The sequence below is a fragment of the Melospiza melodia genome, chromosome 3, assembly GCF_035770615.1.
Source record: "Melospiza melodia melodia isolate bMelMel2 chromosome 3, bMelMel2.pri, whole genome shotgun sequence".
In the NCBI taxonomy this organism is placed as follows: Eukaryota; Metazoa; Chordata; class Aves; order Passeriformes; family Passerellidae; genus Melospiza; species Melospiza melodia.
Genome location: NC_086196.1, coordinates 22,979,462 through 23,002,502, shown reverse-complemented (window position 1 = coordinate 23,002,502; position 23,041 = coordinate 22,979,462). Strand labels below are relative to the sequence as shown.

Here is a 23,041-nt window from a genome sequence, read left to right as displayed (position 1 = left end):
CTGGTTTTGAGTTCATGTGCAGTGTCAAAAGTAAGCACAAGCCTTTTTTTGTGCACTGATAACTGTCTAATGGTGTTTTCTTTGTTGGTTATATCTCACCTTCCTCTAACAATACTCCCTGTTAAGCCACAATTTTGTTACTCTAACCAGTAAGTGATCTAATTGATTTAATCTGTAATTGTGAGGATACCTGCCTCTAGTATGACATTATCGGAGATGCCAGTCCAATGCTGCTCTCCTGGGTTGCATTAGATGCCTCCATTTCTAACACACAACTTCATTTTTATTCCTTTCCTGGGCAGCACCATGGACTTTTAAAAACTGCTGGAAGTGAACAGCTGAGTGACTGTAGAGGATAGTTGATGAGCAAGGGGAGGAATGTGATGCAAATTGACTGGCACAGAAAACCTTCTGTTTGCACAGAAGGCACATGGCTTTTTACCTCATTGGGACCCCTCCAAAGGCAGGAGCTGCTTCTCCCCAGCCTGTTGCAGATGGACAACCAGTGCACCCCTGTGCAGGGATTTAGTCCTTCCCTCATGACCCTCATTGCCCTTGTTCTTATCAGAGGAGTGAAAGAGTGACAGGAGGCACATTTATCTCCCCCACCACCCTCACTGTGGTGACAGGGGAGCCTGTGCTCTGCTGCCCTTGCACTTTCAAGGTGTTGCCTGAAATTCTGGCATGGGGATAACTTGATTTCCACCTGGGCAGTAGGTGTCAAGAGACAGCAAACCTCCATCCATGCTCTCCCGTTGCCTGTTCCCAGACCTCCCCTGGCTCCTTTGTGCCACCAAGTTCCCACAGATCACACCTCAGCCATTTGCAAAGCTCTGCAGAAAACCAAGATATGAAAGTTTTGCTGCTTAAGAAATCAAAGTCATTTCAGATCATATTGTGGGGAAGGAAGCAGAGATGTGGAATTTGTTTGGACACTGAAGGAACTTAATAAAATAATTGCTGTACCAGTAGGCCCCACACAGGGACCACCACCTCAATCACACTGTGAAGGTGTGGACTCCAAACTTGTAAACCACTTATGGTTTTAAAACTTCAAGCCCCAGACTGCAGACTCAGAAGGGTTAATAAAATATTTGCTTGTTCTGGGTGAGTGGAAATAATGGCCTTATGGAATTTTTAAACACAGAAGCAGACACAGGCTCATCAGTTTTGCGGGTCAGCGCCATGGATGTCCCCCATCCCAGCAGCTACACAGAGGTACAGAGGTGGATCAGAGATTTTGGGCCATGGCTATGCCAGGGCAGGTTTTTCAGTGGGTTTTAGTCCTGCTGCATGACCCAGTCACTGAGTAGTGCAGCACTGGCTGCACCAGGAGGGGAGCTGCAAATCCTCACTCAAGAGCACACGTGGAAAACCTGCCTGCCCCAGCTGTGGCTGCAACACCCTCATCTCCTGAGGGCAGGGAGTCAAGACACTGAGGCAGAAAGGAAGGAAACCTCTTCATCAAAACTGTGGATATAAATTTACCTTTATTTTGGTCACTTCCCCCACCTGCTGTTATGCTTTTTGTCCTGCCTAAATTGAGATTTCATACTTGGAATTTATCCACGCTCCAAAAATATCCAGATACAGAGTGAAAGGCACTGGGTGAGTCACCAAAAATCTAAGCTAAAGAATTAAGGAATGTATTTTAATTACTGTTAGCATTAATTTAATGCTAAATACAATGCCTTTCATTACACAGCCATTTATTTTTAGCACCAAAACACATAAAATACTCTTTTGGAGTACTTGACAGCTAGCATATACAAAATTCAAAAGGAAGACTGAACTACAACCAACATGATATAGTTTATGATATTATCAATTCCTAAACATGTTGAAGTCTCACAAAGTCACAGGCAGGGCACCTGAAAAACCCAGAAAATTAAGTTGCTGAACATCAAGAATTGAAGACATCAGTACTCAAAAATAAACTCAGATCCTGGTGAACATGAGGCAGCATACTGTGAAAAGGCAAAGCTGCTGAGTTCTAAAAAGCTGTTTGCAGGTCACTTTTTAAAAACAGCTCTGGTCATGCCTATTTCCAAAAAATCTAGTTCTGAACCTGATGGCTTAGCAAATAATCATCTCATATCAAATATCCCTTTCAAAGCCTTAATGCTGGAACATGCAGTGCTGATACGGCTCAATATAAGCACTTAAATAAAGGCTATTATTTCCAAGTCTATGATATTAAAAAAAAAGCATCAATAGGGCAGCTGAGTTCAAAAGATGCCGAATAAACTTATTAAATGCTGATCCTGGTCATCTTTTTCCTTCTATTGGATAGGTGCAAGCCTGTTAGTCCTTCCCTGCTGTAACAGTGGTGACAGCACCTCCCTCAACAGCCCGTCAGGGGTAACCCTGCCTCATTTCCAGGGATGACAGTGCACCCCCGTCACTTACAGTGCCAGGGCACTGCTTTAAGAACCAGGTTTCAAAAACAATTCACACAGTCAGCCTGGGAAAATATCAGTCTTTTGTGGTCTAGTCCATCACTTCAATGCAGGTGAAATTTTGATCAGTTGTTTGATTTTGATCCCTGTTAAGAAATAAAAAATAAGGAGAATCCTCATGATATTGTCCTTTGATCTATTTGCTGCAGTCAGCAGCAGCTGCAGAGGTTCTCTTTGATGCTTCCATCCTTTGAAGCTCTCACTGCACACTGTACATTGCATTAAGTGCCTTTGAGGTCTGCACCTGGCAGTGCTCCTGCCTCTTTATGTGGAAAATCACCCCCAGAAATACATGCATGGTGTTCAGGGAACCCAACTCATGCCAAATGCAGCTGCTGTGTGGCCTGGACATTTCTTCTAATGGTCAAAATAGTCAAATTCCCTTCTTCCATTTGAACAGGATTCGAAGCAGGGTATGAGGAATAATATCTACTCACTGGTCTGCCATCGGGACCATGGTGTGGATCTTTGGAGCTCAGATGGATTTTGGCCTTCTCTGTAGTCATCTTCAAGTTACTTTCAGTCAGTTTGTGAGCAAGTACACTGATTTCAGTCATGGCCCCAGTCTGCTGGATTTGGGTCAAAGAGCAGCCTATTATACTGAAATCAGAATAATTGCTGGGACATAAAGGTGGTCAGAGGAGGATAAAGGAGACAGGAGTTCCCCTTTAAGGTGTTCCCATTGCTGGTTTGGTTTCATTCTCTCCCCTCTCTTGAATATTTTAAAATACATATGACTGAAGGACACAGCTGAGTTCTTTCTGTGCCCTGCAGCAGGAGAGGGAGAGGGCTCAGCCCAGGAGGCTGCCAAGTGCCCTGGCCTCCCATCAGCAGAGCACTTAAGGGCATGCTTGTTTGTAGGCATTTAGGCAGCACCATTGACAGAAATACCCATAGTACAGAGCCCACAGGATCCAAATCAAGGCTACATAACACGAGGGAGATCTTAAAATGGCTTTTCTTTCCTTTTCCAGCAATGATGCAGGACTCGCCCAAATGAACAAACAGAACTCTCCCATTGAAAGGCTGCCCATCTGGCTCCTCTCCTAAAGTGCTAGGGCAAACAAGGCTTTATCTAGTTTGGATTATAATTATATAAACACGTTAAAAAACTTATTCTATTACAGCATAGTGCAGGATAGTGTATTGTAGTACAGCATAAATACAATATCTAATATGTGTATGATATTATATATCTAATATATATATAAAGGGTGGACTTTGTCTTCTTCGTAGCAGACAGTAACATGTGTTGAAGCAGCAACGTGAAAACAACAACAGCTCTTGAATTTCTTGCTGTCCTGCCATAAAAAATTTCAGCCCAAAGAGTGAAATTCAGCAAAGGCATAACAACCAAAATGAGGATTCTGGAAATGGTCAGGGAAGAATAATGGATGTCACTGTCACCTACACTGCTGCTGAGAAGACAGCTGGAAACACAACCACAGCCTCAGATGCATGTGCCTCTGAGTGTTTGATAAATCTGCACAATCCTGGGATACATTTCAGAGGAAGATGCACAGGGACTGTGACAGGTTGTATGCTCTGGTAATTTAATGCCCATGTGCACTGTGTACAATGGATGATGGATAAAGTGTCACAGATTCTCCAGGATAAATACTCTAAAATAAGCACATTTTCAGCTCAAAATAAGTGACAAGTAAATTTCAAATTCAAACCAAATGCAGGTCAGTCTTTTCCTATTGTGCAATCTTAAAAATAGATGCAATTTCTGTCATTAACTCTTGATGATTCATCCTTAACCTGGGCTGTTTCTCCTGGGTTCTACTGACATTTCCCACAGTGGTGGGTTGCCTGCCAGACACCAGTTGCCCACTAAAGGCCACTCCATCACCCCCTCCTCAGGTGGGCAGGGGAGAGAGAACATAGCAAAGAGCTCATGAGTTAAGGACAGGGACACTTCAGTGTGCCCCAGAATGTGCCTTCCCCAGCAGCACATCCCAGGGACACGAGGCCAGCGCTGCTTGACAGGGAGATAGAGAACAGCAGGGAGATGTTAGGACAAAAGAGTGTAAATATGTGAGTGAAAGCAAGTGAGTTGTTAACACCAGGCAGATGAGAAGAAGCCATGGTGAAAAAAGGAAGGGGAGAACAACTATACCACACTCACATTGGAATCTGAAAAACAAAAAAAATCCCTGACTTGGGGCCCCAGAGAATGTCAAGGAAATGTGTATTTCACACTCACCTTGTGTTTAGTTGGTGCAGAAGGTCACACCTTGCAGAACTGTTGGTTGCTGTGTGGTCTGAAGTAATAAAGACCAGGGCCATGGACCCACTGACTTAGTGCTGGCTGTGGACCATCTGAACAGATTCTCAAAATTACAGTCTGAAAGTCAACAAATTGTCAATTGAGGGAGAAGATGAGGCTTTCTTTCCCTGCCATGAAAGGCAGTGCCCACAGACACAGCACCAGGACTCTGGGTAATTGCTTTTGCTTCCTTCTGGCTCTCACATGGACTTTCTTCCCTGCCTACATCCCCACCTAGGAATGGGGGCTTTGGTATCTAGCCACTGTGCTCTGCCCAGATGAGCACAGAAATAATTTTCAGATGGCAAGGTAGGAAGAGAAGAAGGACAAAGTGGGAAAGCAAAGTGCACAGAAAGCAATGACTGGAGAGCTGTGAGTCTGGCCACGGAAGAGGCCACTTCTAAAAATACCTTTCTGATGGAAATTGATTTTATTGCTTGCATTTCCTAGGAAACTAAGTAAATGAAAGATAGGCTTTGTAATGTAGTCTTTCAGATATTCTTGCCTAATATAGGTTGAAAACTACTTTTACTGCCAGCAAAAGGCATGTATAGTCTGCAGAATCTTCAGGGTGTCACTGGAATGATGCCCCTGGTTAAACTGTAACCTCACTGCTGTTAAACATGATGCTGCTGTACAGTGTGAGGAAAATACTGTGCATATACAGAATGGCCTAATTCCACCCATGTATCACAGGTTTTACAAAGTTTTTATGCTTGAGTTGTAGAAATGTTTTTACATTTTAAGCCTGATGCTATTCCCACTGAACTCAAAGCAGTATTCCCACAAAGCTCCACATGAGAGAAACTTGCTACTAGATATCGGGGTCCTTACAGGTGAATTTTTCCTGATGAGACAGAGACCAAGCAATGTGTGCACTTTCCTTCTGCTATCGGGTTTCCAGAGTTAAAACACAGCCTCTGTAGCTGCAACCTCCCTTTGTGCTGGTGTCATTTGAAAAGAAGAATGTTCTGCCCAGCCTGAAGAGAGAGCAACAGTTTTTAGGCACGTTAGAGAAGTAGCAAGTCTCCAAACCCCCCTTGAGGATACTGGAAGACTGTCTGAAAGGGAGACCATGGAGTGTGGCATGCCAGCATGAACAAACTACAAAGCAGAGGAGGGAAAAGGGAATGGGGGAGTGAAGAAGGGAGCGTGAGTGTGAGGAAACTTAACAATCATGTTGGCAAGAAGCAGACTGTCAGCAAAGGGGATGTTTACAGTCTCAGAGTCAGGATTCAAAGAGCAAGTGGCTGGCATGAGTCTGCACTACAGCCCCCTGAGGTAGGGTAAGGCTGAGAATCCAGAACACCAGGAGCAGCTCTCAGCATAGATGAGAACTGGAAACTTCCTGCTTGTGCTCCTGCTCATGCAGTTGTTGAGTTACAAACAGGACAATGTGCAAAATGACCCTAAGCTGAGTGCAAATGAATGTTCTAAAATCACAGCACTGAAAGGCATTGGCAATTTTTTTTTTTAGTCAGTAACAAAAAAGGAACTGAGAAATAGAGAAATATTAATTACATTCAAATATCAAAGCAATTAATTTCCTTATAGGGGTGCAGTGATCGGTCCATAATTAGAAACTGAAAAACATGTTTTGCTTATGAGGAGTGCAACTGTATCCTTCCCTGAGCTGCAGCACTTACACTGAGGACAAATATTATTCAGGGGATTTACAGACTAGGCTAATAATCAGCTCAACGTAAGCAGTTCCTTTGAAAAAATTCGTACTGTACCAAACACTTTGTAATACTGACAGTGCTTTAATGATATTTCTATTTTGCACTGGAAAACTTATGCTGTAACAGAAAATAAAACAGTTCAGCTTTGGGGAATTCTGTGGGAAAAGTGATGCTCTTTCAAAATGCCTCCCCCTTCCTGCTGTGACCAAACACAAGCTGGCCCATCTCTGTTGCCTGTCCCTGTGTGCTGCCCCACAGCTGTGCAGAGATGCTCAGCCTGGAACATGCTCCTGTCACAGAGAATCCAGGCGGGCTCTGGGAATGTTTTCCCGTCTGCAGCTCCCTGCGTGAGCACGGCGGTGAAGAGCTGTTGGAGATTTCAGGGGACAACAGGAGAGAACCAAGACAATTGTGAGAGGCAAGCCTCTGATAAAGGGGGGGAAGAGACACTTTGTGCTTATGTCTCCTCAGGGTTTTTCTGAATAGCCTCTCCTCTTATGAGGAAGTGATGAAGTGGCCCTAGAAGGGTATTTTGGGACCACACCCTCAGCACTTGGACCTTGCTGCAATTTCAGTCAGTGACAAAATGCTGAAAACATGGAAAGGATTTTAGCTGCCTTTATGAGCTACAATCTCTATTTCTATAAGCACAGCTAATAGCCAAATCACTGAAAAAGAAAAAAAATTAAAAGAAGGAAAATATCAGGGGATATAATCAGAGACATCTAATTCCAAATCAGCCCAAATGCGCAGTCCAGAAAAAATAACGAAGGAACAAACTAACGCCAAGAAAAGAATTAGCAAGAAACCCATCCTTGACTAAACTTTTCAGCTTCACATTTGCAACTATAGACCTGGAAAGTGAAGAGATGTTTTGTGATTGCTCAGAGCAGGAATTGTGACCCTGTGCTCAGACTCATGCTACTGAAGATGTGCAGAAGGATCGATAAAATCGACAATGGCAACGATATGCAAAGTGAAAACAGGCCCAACCCTGTGTATCTAAGTTATAAGAAAAGAAATCTAAAGGGGACATCTGCAAAAACAACTAACCAATGCAGTACTGCAAAACAACTAACCAATGCAGTATTTGTGCTACCGTTGTATACTCTGCATTTAATAGATGGGAGTATAATAATTCACCAACATCTAATTAATGGAGGAGATCAGTGGTGCTGATTAAAACAGACCAACAGATTCAGTGATCTTAGTCCTGAACATCCAAAGACTTAATACTGAACATCCAAAATCAGAATACATGAGGTAGATAAGGGTCAGGTAGTATTCATGTGGCAGATGAGTGAAGATTCCAGATTGTGACCAATTACTTCTGACCAAAAAGGCAGGTAATTCATCTTCAGGTGAATGACACTTTCCCAAGCTTCAGGCAGAGTGAAGCTCTCTCAGAAACTTCCCCATATGGCTTTTGCTCAGCAGGCTGCAGTGCAAACACTATCCAAAACCAGCATTTGAAAGGAGAGCATTTATTGAGTGGGAAGTGGATAATTCTGTGGAGTCCCTAATGGTATAAATGTTACTGGAGAAGACATTCCATAACATAATGTTCGTCAGAGATTCGAGCCAAGGCAGCAGATGGAGAACATGCTGTCAGCAGGCAGAGCAGAAGCAGAGCTAAGCTTTGTGAGTCCCAGGGGAGTTGAGGAGAGCTGGTCCCTGCATGAGGCTCCTGACATAGCCAGAGAGGTCACCATGACCCATCAGCAATGGAGACAGACAAAATCCTCTTTTGTTCAAAGCCAGTGATGATTGACAAGGTTCTCTAACCCTGGGCAGCCTGCTCTCTAGCCTGGCTGGTGAGTCAGTCTAGAAGTCCTGTCTACCCCTGACAACACAGGGTAGCCCTGAGGTGGCACATACCCTTATTTTAGAGAAGCACTGTACCAGAGGAGTACCTAGCTGTGTCTGGAGTAGATGAGACAGAGGCTAAAGCCATAAAATCCTTTTGTAAGGGACCCTATAATGTAGCTGTTTACTTATCTCACAGCTCTGCCAGGTTTTATAAAGGCTACCGAGGGACTCATCTAATTTTAGTTTTTTAAGTGCAGGTGTTTTGGCTAAGCCATTTGTGTCTGTACCTCCAAGGAGGCACAATGGGGAGGAATTAACTCCTGCAGAGGGGTAACTTCTTGTCTCCCAGGAGAGGTGATCTGAGTGGAAGCCCTCCTCTCTGTTTACAGCCCACCTGGCTTTGATGCCACTGTCACCAGGTAAAGGGGAATTCAATCAGATGGTGCTGCAAACCAGCCTACACCTCCAGAAAGCTGCTCCATAGGTTTTGTGCAACACTTAGCAGGATGTGCCTGCTAGGTCAAAATCTGATCCCCTATGTAGTGTGCCCAGGACACAGCCCCTCTCCTATGACACCCCAAAGTGGAAAGCAGTGAGATGGGACTGAAGCCTTGGGGGAAGCCCTGTGTGCACGACTTGGTTACAACAGCATGTCCTGAGGACATTGCACAGGGCCAGCTGGGGACACTTGTTAATGAGAATCCTGGTGCACAGAGAATGAGAAATGTGACCTTTGGAAATTCAAATCAGGCTCAGCACATGTGTCTTCCAAATGACTGCTGTGACTCCAGTCAGGGCTCATGTGGATATGGGCTATGTCTCAATGGCAGGCTCGCTGCTTGTTTTCCACGTGCTGTGCCCCAGCCTCCTCCCTGCCACAGCAGCACAAGGCCCCTGCTCCACGTGTCCCTGGGCATGTTGGGCTGTGCTCACACACTGAGCTGGGCTCTGTGACCCCGGGAGCTCCAGCTCTGCACCCTCAACCTGCCCACCCGGCCAGCAACGTGAGAGAGTGCTGTGCCTGTGCCCAGGTGCAGACACAGCTCTTCTGCACTTCCCAGCAACTAAACTGCAGCCTCCCTGCCAATCCACTCCTCTTTGTGCATCAGCTTGCTTACTCAAATAGACCTCACTGGTGTCCAACCCTCTCTTTCACCCAGACCGCTCCAGCTCTTCCCTAATTTGCCCTTTCCCTTTCCCCTTGCCTCACTGAGACACATTTCAGCTCTTGCTCACTCCTGGTATCAAGGCCACTGTAAAGGACTGTGATTTATGTGGAAAGAAGGGAGACCAGAAGGACAAATACCTAAACACCTCCCATAGGACTTACTGCAGAAAGGTTATCAGAGCATCTGGGGAAAAGGATTTTCTACCAGGTAACTGGGCTTTATCTTAAAATCCTGCCTCTCTTAGGAAAGGTTTTACTGAGTGATCCCTCTCTTGCTAAGAAGGGAGTTCATGAGCCTACAAAATACCCTTGCAAGCTGTGGAGGAGAAAAATAAAAAAAATCCCTCAAAATACAGTGTAGAACCTCAAATCCAGCATCAGGTTTTATAGCTTAGACTTGTGAGCATCTGAGTCAATTATCCAATAGTCTGATCTGGGGAAAACCCAGGAAGAGGGTGGCACAGGGTATTTAATTTTATTATGGGAGAAGTTATTACAGAAGTTCTGGCCTGCAGAGAATGTCTCCATACAAAGTTTAAGTTTGATTGAGAGTCAAAATCCTACCACTTTCTTTAGTTTCTCCTTTTATTTTCTCCTCTTTACATAATTCACATTGTATTTCCAGGGAAGTAGGTAGAAAATCAAACAAGTTAAGAAAAGTTACATTGTCTCATTGATGGCAATTCGGAATAATAGATCAGTAATAAAACAAGCCAGACAGTGTATTACAACTACAGAGTTTTGCTTCAAGAAGTGAAAACTCCAAAAGGAGAAGATGGATATAGTGGGAAAACTACAACTTGTGGCACAGTTACATGTGAGAAAAAGGATTCTGAACCACAGATGCTGAAAAAATCAAACACACTACCAAAAATTCAGAAGAAAAAGAAAGGAAATAAAAAGAAGATAACCCCTATGAAAAAAAGAAAAAAAAAAAAAAAAAAAGAAAGAGTACCTGAGCTGTGAGGGAAAACAAAATTAACAGACCTATTTTAGGGCCACACCTGAATCTCTCTGGAAATGAGAGGTGGCTATTACAATGACTGAAAATCACACTGGGCTTTAGTGCTGGCAGCACAACTGACCTAGAATGGGGGAATGCAAATGGAGCCTCAGAGATGGTTCATACCATGCTGTTGGCTGTCCTACCTTGACCTTGACTACCTTGTAGCATTATCTCTATGCTACAAAGATGAATGTATTTTAAAAAAAGGAATAGAAATGTTCTAGTCAAACCATGGGTCATGCAAAGAGCATGTCTTTCTGGAGAAGCAATACATAAGTTATTATGTAACTAAACACTATTTAATATATTATGCTAAACATTGTTTTTCATGCCTTTCTCAGCACTCTCTTGCTTGGTTCCAGTGGACAGATCAGCAGCTGCAATGTTTTTTTTTGTAGCAGGTAGATTTAAGAACTCCAGAGGGGACTGCTGATTATCAATATTTGCAAGGGTTGTAATTTCAATGTATGATGTTTTATTATTAATATTTTGTAACTTTACGCACTAGTTTCACATTACTTCTGAATCACCACCAAAAGTGACAACTTTAATTAGGTTTTTAAATATATACAAGACTGAGGGAGGTATCTGGAAGCCAAGCACATTGTATTTCTCACTATCAGCCTCTAGGCAATCACTTGGATTGAATCTACACCAGCAAATGGAACACTCCTGAGTACATACCTCAGTTTTACCCTCAGTGAACTGGACTTGTTGATGTAATTACTGATAGGGTGAAACCACCATGGAGAATGAAATGATCTCCTGAGTGAAGCTGGTATTTCCTCTGACTGTAAAACACGACTATTTGACAGGACACATGCTTTGGAGTTTATACAAGTGAAGCCTGTGAAAGCCAAGAGAACCTTCCTGGATGATGCAGAAAAATCTCAGAAAGTCAGTAACAAAACAAAGAGCTGCCACAAGTGTCACCCCAGAATTATACACAGCTCTTTTGCTTCTTCCTCCTGGCAGCTGTGTGAACATTGAAAGGTCCTGTTCCAGGACCACACATGAGTCCCTCTGGAAAATGAGAGGAAGACAACAAAAAGTTAGTGGGTTTTGCAAGTGAACACAGGACTCACAAGGAAATGAAACTACCAATGGAAATTGTGGAAAAGAACTGCTCCTGCAGTCACAGCACAAAGCTTAAGCTGTTGGACTGGCATCAAAATCCATTGGCACAGAAGTGGCACAGAAATGACCAAATCAGTCCTAATTTGATATCTGTGCTTCCCGATTCCACAGGAAAAGAACCCAAAATCATTATTTTCCAGGTGTACATTTTGGGATAGTATTGCAATGTAACCTTTAAACACACTGAAACAACCTAAACATATTATGGAGGAAAAATCAACATATTTCTCAAATATTTCTTTTGTCCATATGGTTTAAAGAGTGAAGAAGAACACCATGTTACTCTTCAGAGCCAACACAGCCCACTCTTTTCATGTTTATTCTTATTTTATACACTTTTTCTTCTGCTTCTGAAAGGGAAAATATCTCAAATCTATTGAGAACTTCTAACACTCTTGAGAACTGAACCTTATTATCACAAGAATGGGATAAAGTAGGTGGATGCAGAGGCAGCACTTGGGAGTCCTTTATCCAGCTGAATTTGTTAGATGGGTGACTGAGTGTGTTTCTATTTTAAATAATCATTTATGTGCATTAGGCAGCAGGTTCACTCAGACTGTTGAGTTTCCTCAGGGTTAAGCTGGGAGTCTTGCTTTGTGCACTGGACTCTTTTTTTTCTTTAAACAATCCTATTGAAAATTGACATTGGCACTTGGAAGCATTCTGAGCAGCTGCTAAGAGTACACTGATGGTAGATCACACAAGCCATCACTGAGGTGTCCTTCAGCTCTCAAAACTGTAAAGCAATCTCCTTTAATCCTCTTCTTTGAGGAGTGTCTGAATTGCTGAGGGCTGAATATATTTTCTCCTGGAGCTGCAGAATCATTACTATCCCTAAATTTTGCAACAACATCATTGGTTGCTGAAAAGGGAGTTTCATCTTCTGAGTTATCTGTGGGTAAGTGGTGCACTTTCAAGGGTAACTTTTATGCATTACCAGTATCTATCAACAACAAAAGTAAGGTCTATGATAGTCTAGAAACCATTCTTTGCAACAGTTTAAGTGCAGTAAGGAAAGTGTGTGCTTGTCTCACTAAGACATGAACTCCAGCTGTACTTTTTTTCAAAGCAAGCATTTATTGCTTCTAATTATTTTCATACTGGGCAAAAGAATTCAGTATATTTTATTTTTCCAGAGGAAAAAACATTGACAATTGTAATGAAGTATTATCTAAAGTGACAATTCATTCTTGCATCTCCTAAAATACAACTATTTGGCTCAAAACAATTAACAAAAGAGAATGGACACTAAAATGCTTTGGTAACTCAAGGTACCATGCTCTCATTGACAAGTCCTTCCCTGAGACACACAAACTTGTATCACAAGAAATGTTTTTTCCCTTTACCCACTGCATCTTTTCTTGTATTGAGTTACTGACAGAGGTGCAACTCACTGCATAAAATATTCAAAGATATGCAAACATGTTTGCAGTGAGCAGCCACAATTCTACAGTAGTTGCCTGAAAGGCAATTTACTGTGAACACAAACATGTTCTCTACATCTGTTACATGCAGTTGGCTGCATCCCTAAAGCAGTTATTCTGCTATTCCAGAAAATTCTGAAACATGGTCCGTACAAGCCTGTGGAACAAAATGTTCTGTCAAGAATGCTGCTTGAGTCTTCAAGGCAAAGGGCCACAAAGTGTTGGGAATTTTAGCTTGCAATTACAAATAGCAGGCTTCCTCCCTTCCTTTTTATTTTAACTTGAAAAATGTTTTGCTCACAAGCCCAAAAGAACCTATTTAGACATTTGCTGCCTCTTTACCTCTTACCCAGCACAGGACATGATGTTCAGTCTTGCCTAAACCAACTTCTGCTTCCTCTTGCATGATCTCCCCAGCTGATCCAGCCACTTTCCCTGGAGGCTCCAGGCTTGAATCTGAAGGCATCTCACAGGAGCACAAACACAGGGGTGGGAAGGGTGCGCTTCAAAAGGATAATGCATGTCATACAGAAAAATGACAGGAGAGTTTGGCACTCTCCAGGTGTCCAAACCCAGTGATGTGAAGAGCATTCCCTCATTTGCTGATGCAGTCATTATGGGGTTCTCCTCAGACTTGTACTAGAAACCTGTGATAATTAGTCACAAGCCATCCTCACCCTGCAGCACGTGGCACAGATTCTGTAGCTACCAGCACCAGTGACATTCATTTTGACACATATTAGGGTTACAAAGTTTATTGGTGTTGGTGCAAATTTTGATTTTGACATAAGTGACATATTTTTCACTTTTGCTTAAGAAAGCAGAAAATTGCAAGCAGTCATTCTAGCACTTACTTTGCTAAAAACCTCAAGAAATATCAGAAAATATTCTGCTGTAAAAGAAGACTGTTTTCTGTCAGGCAAGAAAGAGGAAGAAAACTTCTCTTCTGCTCTTGTGTACAATTCACTTCAGTTTTATTAGCAAACATAACAATGTAAGAAATTAATATAAAAAAGTTAAAGATGCCATATTTTCTTTGCCACAAATTGCTACATCTGAGTGCTCTGATTATTCACTTAGTGTCTTAGGACACACTTTCAGCTAAAAAGATATTAAATAACCTTTTAAATCAGACATTAACCCACCTTTCTCCCTAAAGCACAATACAATAAATGGGTAACAGTAAAGAACAATAAATAGAAAAGTTAGTAACAAATTCATTACTGCAAAAGAACAAAACTAGATTTCCTTTCTAAAACTATTTTTGTGACTTATCAGTCCAGTGGATTTGGCAGGAGAATCCAGCTTGGATTTACATGTATCTGTTTCGAATGTACTCTCTGTACATGAGGAGGTCATCTCTTCCCAGGGGCTGCATGTTTCCTCTTCCAGCCTGAATGTGTGCGTGGAAAATCTCTATTGATTTCCTATCAGTTCTTGGAGGCTGGACTTCATAAATATTGTCTTGAGAAAAGGAGGAGATGGGTTTTCTGGAAAAAAAACAAACATGCAGAATATTTGGAGCTTTAGGTAAAAATTTTCCACAGAGAGAGAGGAGTATTTGTTTTCCTTTAAATATACAGAAGAGTCAATGAGAGGGCAAGTTCCCAGTAGATAATTCATTTACCTAGATTTTTATCACTACTGCAGACCTGGTAAGACCCAGCTTTCCAAGTAGGGTAATTAGGTAAGTTGTCATTAATCCCATTACAGAATACCTTCTCACTTCCCTTTGCCCTGCCCTCATTTCTTCATCCTTCCTCAGATCTGCTACGGTCAGTAAGTACCCCAGCTAAAGTAGATCTGTGCCATGCATGACAGCAGATAAAAGAAAGACTTCATTGAGCTTCCACTTAGTAGCAATTATAACAAGTGATTATACTCTGAGCCAACACAGAGAAAGGATTAATTAGGTAAGAAATTTCTATCTAATTATCAGGAAGCAGACAATTTATTATAAGCAGCAGCATTCAGATATTTTATGAAAATATTTTTAAAATCTTCTTCATCCAACAAATAACATATTTGATTTCTAATAGACACATATTTTTGGGCTCAAAGCTCCTCAGGGAAGAAAGTAAAGTGGCAACTTACTGTCAAAGCTCACTATTTCATAAAGCAAACATCAACCAGCCCAAATGCAATGAACATTCAGATATTAGCATCATTGCCATATTCTACAGAAGCCACAGTCATGACTCACTACCTGTGTGCTTTTTCAGGAGACAAGAAAGTTATTTTTATGCATAGAATCTCTTCTTTTGAAGGTGAAAAAACAAGTAAGAACTAGAATACTTAAGCAAAGGGAAAGCCCTTCTATAAATAAAATGCCCTAATAAACTCCTACTTGCATTATGGGCACAAACTAATGTTTGACACTGCTTCTAAATGAGGATCTCCATTAAAACTGTCAAAAAACTCTTTCTCCCTCATTTTTCATTTTTATTTTAGTAAAATATATTGTATTTTGGATGTTTCATCATGCGACAGTTCATTAGTTTTAAAAAATTACTGCAGTGTGTCATGTAGGACATATTGTGCCTATATTCCAGTACAACTGGAATACTATATATAAAGCAAAAAGGCTTCCAGATTAAAGTAATCCTTTTCAATTTTATATTTCAACTTTGCATAGCCATACATTCATTTGATTACTCTTTGATTGCAATGATAGAATTACTTATACAAGTATACTATTGAACTTGAGACAATAAAATCACTGGTCCCCCATAGAGTTTGGCTGCATACTCTAAAACATATTTTTTTTTCCTCAACAATGTGATAGTTTCTTCTCATTATCACTTCTAATTTATTTTAAGTGGGTATTTTCAGAACTGGTAAAAAACCCTCAGACTAGATGCTTTAAAAGTAGACTGTTTTTCAAGGCATCCATAGTTTCTGCAGCACTTACTCAACCATAGTTTCTGCAGCACTTACTCAACCAGTGTAAAGCATCCAAGCTGAGACTGTAGCAATGGCATTTGACACTAGCACACCGCACTAACTTATCAGTGTCACTATCTAACAACAAAGGTGTCACTTAATATATATAACTGGTCTGTCCACTAGCAAGTGGGCAATTAAGTAAAAAGCAAAACAGAGCCATTACACTAAATTGATGCCTTCTCTATTTATTGATTGGTTTCTAAAGATATGACATTTCTGAAGCACTAATGATTCAAAAATCCTTTCCTTAGGTACAATGGAAGCTGGGCAGCAAAGTGCATTTAATTTTGAGCATTTAATAACCAAATCTCAATTTTCCTCCTACTTGCATCAATATGATAAAAATATATTGAAAGAACCACATGTTCATGAGTGCCAACTTTGATTAATAACCTTGTATTAAGCTGTAACTATTTGTAGAGTGCTTGTATTATCCAGTTATTTAATTAAAAGTTATTTCTCTAACATATTCATGTAAAAATCTATTTTACTTAATAAGTTTAATATCTTACAGTAGTCATGAAGGAGAGCACGTTATTTATGACTTGGCTATCAGGTTTCCCTAGAGACCTGTACCTTTATGGCCTCCCAGTGAAAATTCTGTAGACAGGAACATAAGCTTTATGTCATGAAGGACAGCACCCCTGACAAGTAATTTTCAATTATTTTAATCCCACTTATGAGCAGGCTTCCTGGTGTTATGGTTTCACCGAGAGTATCATTGTGTCTACAGTAAAAGATACAATTAAAACCTTCAGTTATAATGAGGAAGTTCCATACTTCCAAGGAAAAGTTCATGGTGACGTAGATTAGCTCTCAGACATATAGCAGTCACCAGAAAGCCACTGCATTTGTTTCAACATTAATTAGTTCTCCTCAAGTCTCTGTATACCTAAAAAGTAAACAAAATCTACTTTTTCACCTTGTTTGAATCCTAAGCAAACATCCATGAAGATGATCAGAGGGCTAGAGTACCTCTCCTACAAAGACAGCTGACAGAGTCGGGGTTGTTCAGCACAGAGATGAGGAGGCTCCAGGGAGACCTTGTCTCACCCTCCAGCGCCTAAAGGGAGCTGCAAGAGAGCTGTGGAGGGACTTTTTTAAAGGGCATGAAGTGATGGGCCAAGGGGGAACGGCTTTAAACTGAAAGAAGACAGGTTTAACTCAGGCAGTAGGAGGAAATCCTTCACTGTGAGGGCAGGGAGGCACTGGAACAAGTCACCCAGGGAAGTTGTGCTTGCCCCATCTTTGGCAGTGTTCAAGGCCAGGCTGGAATGTGTCTCTGAGCAACCTGGTCTAGTGGGAAGTGTCCCTGCCCATGGCAGGGGGTTGGAGAACTGGATGGTCTTTAAGAATCCTTCTAACCCAATGCACTCTATGACCTGACCTGAAGCACAGCTTGGACCCTGATGTATGCACCAGCCACTCCTGGTGGGAGGATGTTTAGGCATGCCCACACTCTTCTTTTGTGCTGCAGGGAATCAAAACACTCAATTCCCTTTTCAGGAGGGAATAAAGTTTCTTGTACTACTAGATAAATGTATGAAGTACCTTTAAAAAGGTTTTGAGAGTGTATTTTTACAACAGCATTATTTATATCATACCAGAATGAATAGTAGGGAATTAGGAACAGGTGCAGTGTGTCAGCCAACAGTAATTACACTACAGTACTTAGAGTCTGTCTTCATACACATTATAATAGATTGTGCTAAAAGTAGTCCAGCTCTGTTTAGCTCTATTTAGCTCCAAGTAAAATTCCATCATTTTTTCTTTCATGGAATTTCTAAGAACAAAAAGAAGAACTTCAAAATCCTTCCACATCCTCCACTCAACTTCAGCATTATTTCACTGCATCACTTTGGTCCCTGTTCAAAGCCCCGTTTTTTATTTCTAGTCTATACTTAACAGTTTCTAAATTCAAGACAGAACCTTCTCTTCAGTATTTATACAATTCATATTTGAATTCAGAAATATCACTGCATCGACATTATAAAAATAAGAAGTAATTCTTCTTTTGTAATGGCTTCATGTATTTAATCAAAATGGTCAAGTGTTTAAAATTGTGAAGTGCTGGGTTATTAAAAAAGATTTTTTTGAGAAGTGTGGAAAAGACAAGTAACCTAAACCTAGATTTTATCTCACTGCTGATATGAACCCAAAGTTTTAGACTGAGTACCTAATTTTACTATGAAAAGAACTAGGGTTTGATTGCATTTGTATCATATATGAAGCAACCACTTGAGAATTAAATTTGTTAAAGATATTTTTTCAATTTAAAAGGCATCTAACATCAAATAATAAAAGTTAGTATAATTTTTTAATTTCTTCAAGAGCTCCTTGAGAAACTAGTGCAAGCTGTGCCTCAGCTGCTCTTACTGAGGCACAAAAAACCCCTCCCTCTCTCCCTAATCTTGAGTACACTTATGTTCATTCTATTATATTTCTCAAAAGTTAATATTCTCCAAGGAAATTCATGATTCAGAGCAGCAATTCAAACTCAGTAAGAGAAAGCTTCCTTGTTTCAGAGTTGAACAACATGCCTTTTAAGAATGGCTGCATTTGTGACTTTAACTAAAAGAACAATCTGTCACCATTCTAATAGTATTTAAACATTTTTAAAAAGTTACAGAACAAAACCCAAAGAAAATTTTTAAGCAGTCTAGGGATATACTGTAATAAAAAAGAAATCACCAACTCTAAGATATTCTATTTCCTCTCTCATCTGCACAGAGGAACATGTTTGGTAGAACTGGCAAGGAGAGAAGATCTACATGACTTCGAGAGGAGGAGTGACAGGAGGCATGGATTTGTGTGCCCTAGGACTTTTACACTTCTACTATTCAGAAACACGTGGAAATTACGTTTGAGAAAAGAGAAAAATTAACATCTGACTATCCCAAAGCCACCAGAATTCTGTGTAGAGACTCTCTTTAATGTGTTCATTTTACAGCAGCTCAGCATTGGGAAAAAAAATTTACATTTAAAGGGGTAAGAAAGGAATTATTATCTCCTACACTGTCTTACACGCTGGGAGATTTTGCAATTACAAAAAAGAAATTGCCTTCATTCACAGCAAAATTATTCTTCCTCTTACAAAATATTTTCTTAATAAACATGTCCATTTAAAACATTCAGGCTTGCTCCCTCATATTGAAAAAGAGTTTTACAGTTTGCCAATCTAATTTACTACTTTAATACCCATTATGCATGTTTTATTATAAAACTACAGGCTCATTTATCTACAAATGTGATATCATCCTTTTAAATGTAGGTAACACCAAGTGACTAAACACTGTTATTAGACAGTATTGTCTCATACACAGCATTACATCAGTTTCATGTCATTCTTTTTCAGCCCAACTGAGACTCACCCAGTCTCTCTCCCTGCTTAGGTATAAATGCTGAGTTTAAGGTTTCCTCACTTCACCAGCACAGAGGGGTGGACAAGAGGCAGTGCAGGAGACAAAGCTGAGGCTTCTGTAAACCAAAGGATTGCAGAAAAGTTCTTGCAGTTCTAAGAAGTGGACATGCTGTTGGATAAAGGATCATGTACCCCAGGGACAGAAGTAAATAAAATTCTGCCTTGCCTTGGTGAAACTTTAGGCTGCCTACACTACAGGAAGATGTCAATTGGGAGAGTAGTATTTGATCATCTAAATTGTAAGACCTGGTTCAATATTAGTAAGACATTTGGATAATACCATGACCCTTTTTATACGCTAGTACTAAGAAGATTCAAGTGTAACTTGTTTTCTAGTGGAGTAAGCAAGAAGAAATTGCTCCCTAAATTCAGTAGATTCAGCACTATCTGTTAATTCAGGCTTGCTAAGATTTTAAACAGAAACTCCTTGATACTATAAAAACTAAAAAAGAAAACAAAAAACAAGAGTCCCCAAAACAATACAAACAAAAACTAAACACCCAAAAACCCCAAACCATCAAAAAACCAAAAACTCAGTTCTTCATGCTATGCATTGAAGCCCTTATGCAGTAAAGATAATGAAAGTGTGACTCTGAAGCAATTTAACATCAAACTTACCTGATCACTTTTCATATCTAATGACAAAAGCAAAATCAGGCTAGATGGAAAAAGAAAAAGAATACTTACAAATTTATGACCTTATCCAAGGGGTGTTTTGAACAAAATTGCTGGCTGCCCTTGTCTTGTTTATGCTGACCCTGTCCCAGCTGAACAAACCTGTGAGAAGCAGTAGATTGAAGAATAAATCAAATAAATAAAAGAACCATTCCTCAAAAATCATGAAACAGAAGAAAATGACACTAAGAAATGAGATTTTGAGTCATACTATGTAAGTCACTGATCATGATGTATTTCTCTGGTGAGCAAGAGAGATTTTTAAAAGTTCATAGAGGGTGCAGGCATGAACTCAGAACCTCCTTTGAAATAAGATTTGCTTATCAATTGGTGTCACCCAGTATGTCACGGGAAGAAACAGGCCTACCCTAAGAGAAAGACAGCCCTTTACAGTCAACTTCCTCTATCTTTCTCAAAGCAATCAGTCAGAGGAACAGCCTATGGAAAAATCAGCCAAAGACACAAAGTCTCTCAAGTTTCAGATTTAAGTCAGTCCTCTGCTGAAGTCAATCTAATTTATTCATCTGAAATGCTGTTAGTCCAGATCCCTTATTTACAACTACAACCTTTTGGGACAATTTCTTCATCTCCAAATATTTGCTGGAAGACATTGTCAATGGAAAATACTGTCTTTTTTTTTTTCTTGGCAATGAAGTGGAACAGAATCTTCTGAAAAGTAGTTTATCACTAATCTTAGTCACTCAGAATAGGAAGAAAAGTCAGATGCTTTCAAATGTAAATATATGTAGCTATCTTGCACTCAATTTGTTCACTCTCCAACACAGCTGTGCCACTGAAAAGACAAGTAAATGTCAGTTGTGATTTACTAGTTTAATTTTCTGAGGCAGAGAGTTTTTCTTAACAGTGAGCTTCCATTTAGCTTAAGAAGTCTTACTGGTCTACTTCAGGAATATTTACTACATTTTAACAAGCAACTATTACCAGTGGAAAACCAATAGCATGAAAGAGTGTACAGAAGTCAAACAAACAACATGTTCCTAAACAACTCATTGCAGCTTTTTTTCTGCTCCATTCAGTTTCTATACTGAAACAAATGCCTCAGAGAAAAGCAACATCACTTTGACTGTTAAGGGAATAAATACTTACATTGCTAAATAAGAGAATTTTAAGTGGAAATCAAGATAATTAAGATCTTCTGCTGCAGAAGCCTGCTATTGAAACCAACTTTAAAAAAAACAGAGGTAAATCAATTGCATAAGTATTTTAATCAATTGCTTCAAATTATTCAATATTTTGAAAGTTACAAGACCTAAATGCACACAAGCAAGTTTCCCGAGGTCAGGAAGATACCACTCCTGATCTGGAGCATACAACCTCAATTTATTGGAGGGACTTCCTGTCCCTTCCAAATTCAACCAATCTGGGCTTCTGTGATTTCTGTTTTGATAAGAATTATCTCAGCCATCAGTGATAACAGGCTGAATAGATCTGAATTACTTTCAATTTGCATTTACAAATAAGCTTAATACAGATCACTTGACATAAAGCAACTTAACCTGAAGTACTTTGAATGTGCGACACCCTCATCCTCATAATGAAAAAAATATGTAACATGTCCAGTGATGTCAAGTGAAGTCAGGATCTTACATCCCCAGTTCCCTTATTACAGTAACAGAAAAAGGCTTGATGTGAGAACTGTCATCATACTGTGAAAGAAATTGCTGCTATTCTCAAGTGATTTACATTTTGCAAAGTATAGATTTTACTGACATCCTTGATTATATAAATCAGCACACCAGACCAGAAATAGCACCATGCCTTGTTAGCTGAAAGAGATAAAGAATTTGTAATTTTTTCTATTTTTAAAACCTGCATTGCTCAAAGGAAATTAAATAAATGCAAGGTTTGTTTTGTTTTTTTTCTTAAAAAGGATATAAATAGGGAGCTTCAAAGCCTCCAAGGGGTTTATAGTTTTACATTAGCAATAGACTGAACATTAGTCCAGCCTGAAGAAATTATAAAATTGGAAGTAGCTGCAATTCTGGATGTTAACACAGAATTGTTCATCTGCACAGAGAGACTCACAGTAGACAGCAGCTCACGCTGGGCCATTTTCTGAACCACAAAAACGACCTGCTGTATCAAAGTATAGTTGACAAATTTGCATCCATCTTCTAGGGTTAAGATAAAAAAGAAACAGAGGTAGAGGCATAGATGAAGGTAAAAAATTCAGCTATAATGAGAAACATCCTCCTTAACCCTATTCGAGTGTAGGATCTTCAAATGACTCTGCTTGTAGGAAACAGGTAGAAGTGGGAATTTTAAAGAACAAAAGAGTGCAAGAGAAATAGCTACACCTAAAGAAAAAGCAGGTGAATATAATTTTAAATGTAAGGAAAAATTGCTTTGAGTGGATTACGGAACTCAAAGTCAGGATGAAATACCATATATCACCGAATTAGATATCACAGTGAATTAAAATTTCCCTTAAAAATTGAAAAGGTTTCAAATATAACAGGGTAGCTACTGCTATTACACATTAGAGAATAAAAACAAATGCACACAAGGCCATGTCAATCCAAGTCTCACAAGTATTCATTTCAATATACACACAGTGCTTTCCTGAGATAAAGTGTAGATTTCTTATATGATATCGTGTTAAATAAAAAGACAACTTTTATTATTTTACATGCATTTTTACAGAATAAGCTATTTAATTATGACTGATTTCAATTGGAGTACTTCAACACTTGAGAAATGCAAACCCCACAGATTACAAAGCTTACAACCATGGAACCATTCTTGGTTCCACTGAGAAGTAAATTCTGTGGAATTTACTTATCAGAGGAATATGGAATTCCTATGAATTTACTTATGAATTTCAAGGGTTATATTAAGTGACAGGTATTTCTTTTGAAGCATCTTTCATTTGATTTAAGCTCCAAATTTTGCTTTCAGAGACATCTGCAGAGCTTCCACTGAAATCAGATCTGACACAGACAGATGGAAACAGCTTGATTTTGAAGAGCATATATAGGCAAATTTCTCATTTAAGTAAGTTTAATCAAAGGCAGCACTTTG

At 39.9% G+C, this 23,041-nt stretch overlaps 1 protein-coding gene across 1 annotated transcript in view; it reads right to left on the bottom strand.

The window, feature by feature from the left end:
• Positions 1 to 13,696: 13,696 nt before the first annotated feature.
• Positions 13,697 to 23,041, bottom strand: part of FIG4 (FIG4 phosphoinositide 5-phosphatase) — a 49,284-nt gene continuing 39,939 nt past the window's right edge. The window contains exons 22-23 of the mRNA XM_063150995.1: positions 20,012 to 20,101; positions 13,697 to 14,447 (exon numbers count right to left, since the gene is read on the bottom strand). Coding sequence (XP_063007065.1) covers positions 14,270 to 14,447; positions 20,012 to 20,101 — 268 coding nt within the window. The 3' untranslated portion in view covers positions 13,697 to 14,269. The remainder of the gene's footprint in view (positions 14,448 to 20,011; positions 20,102 to 23,041) is intronic.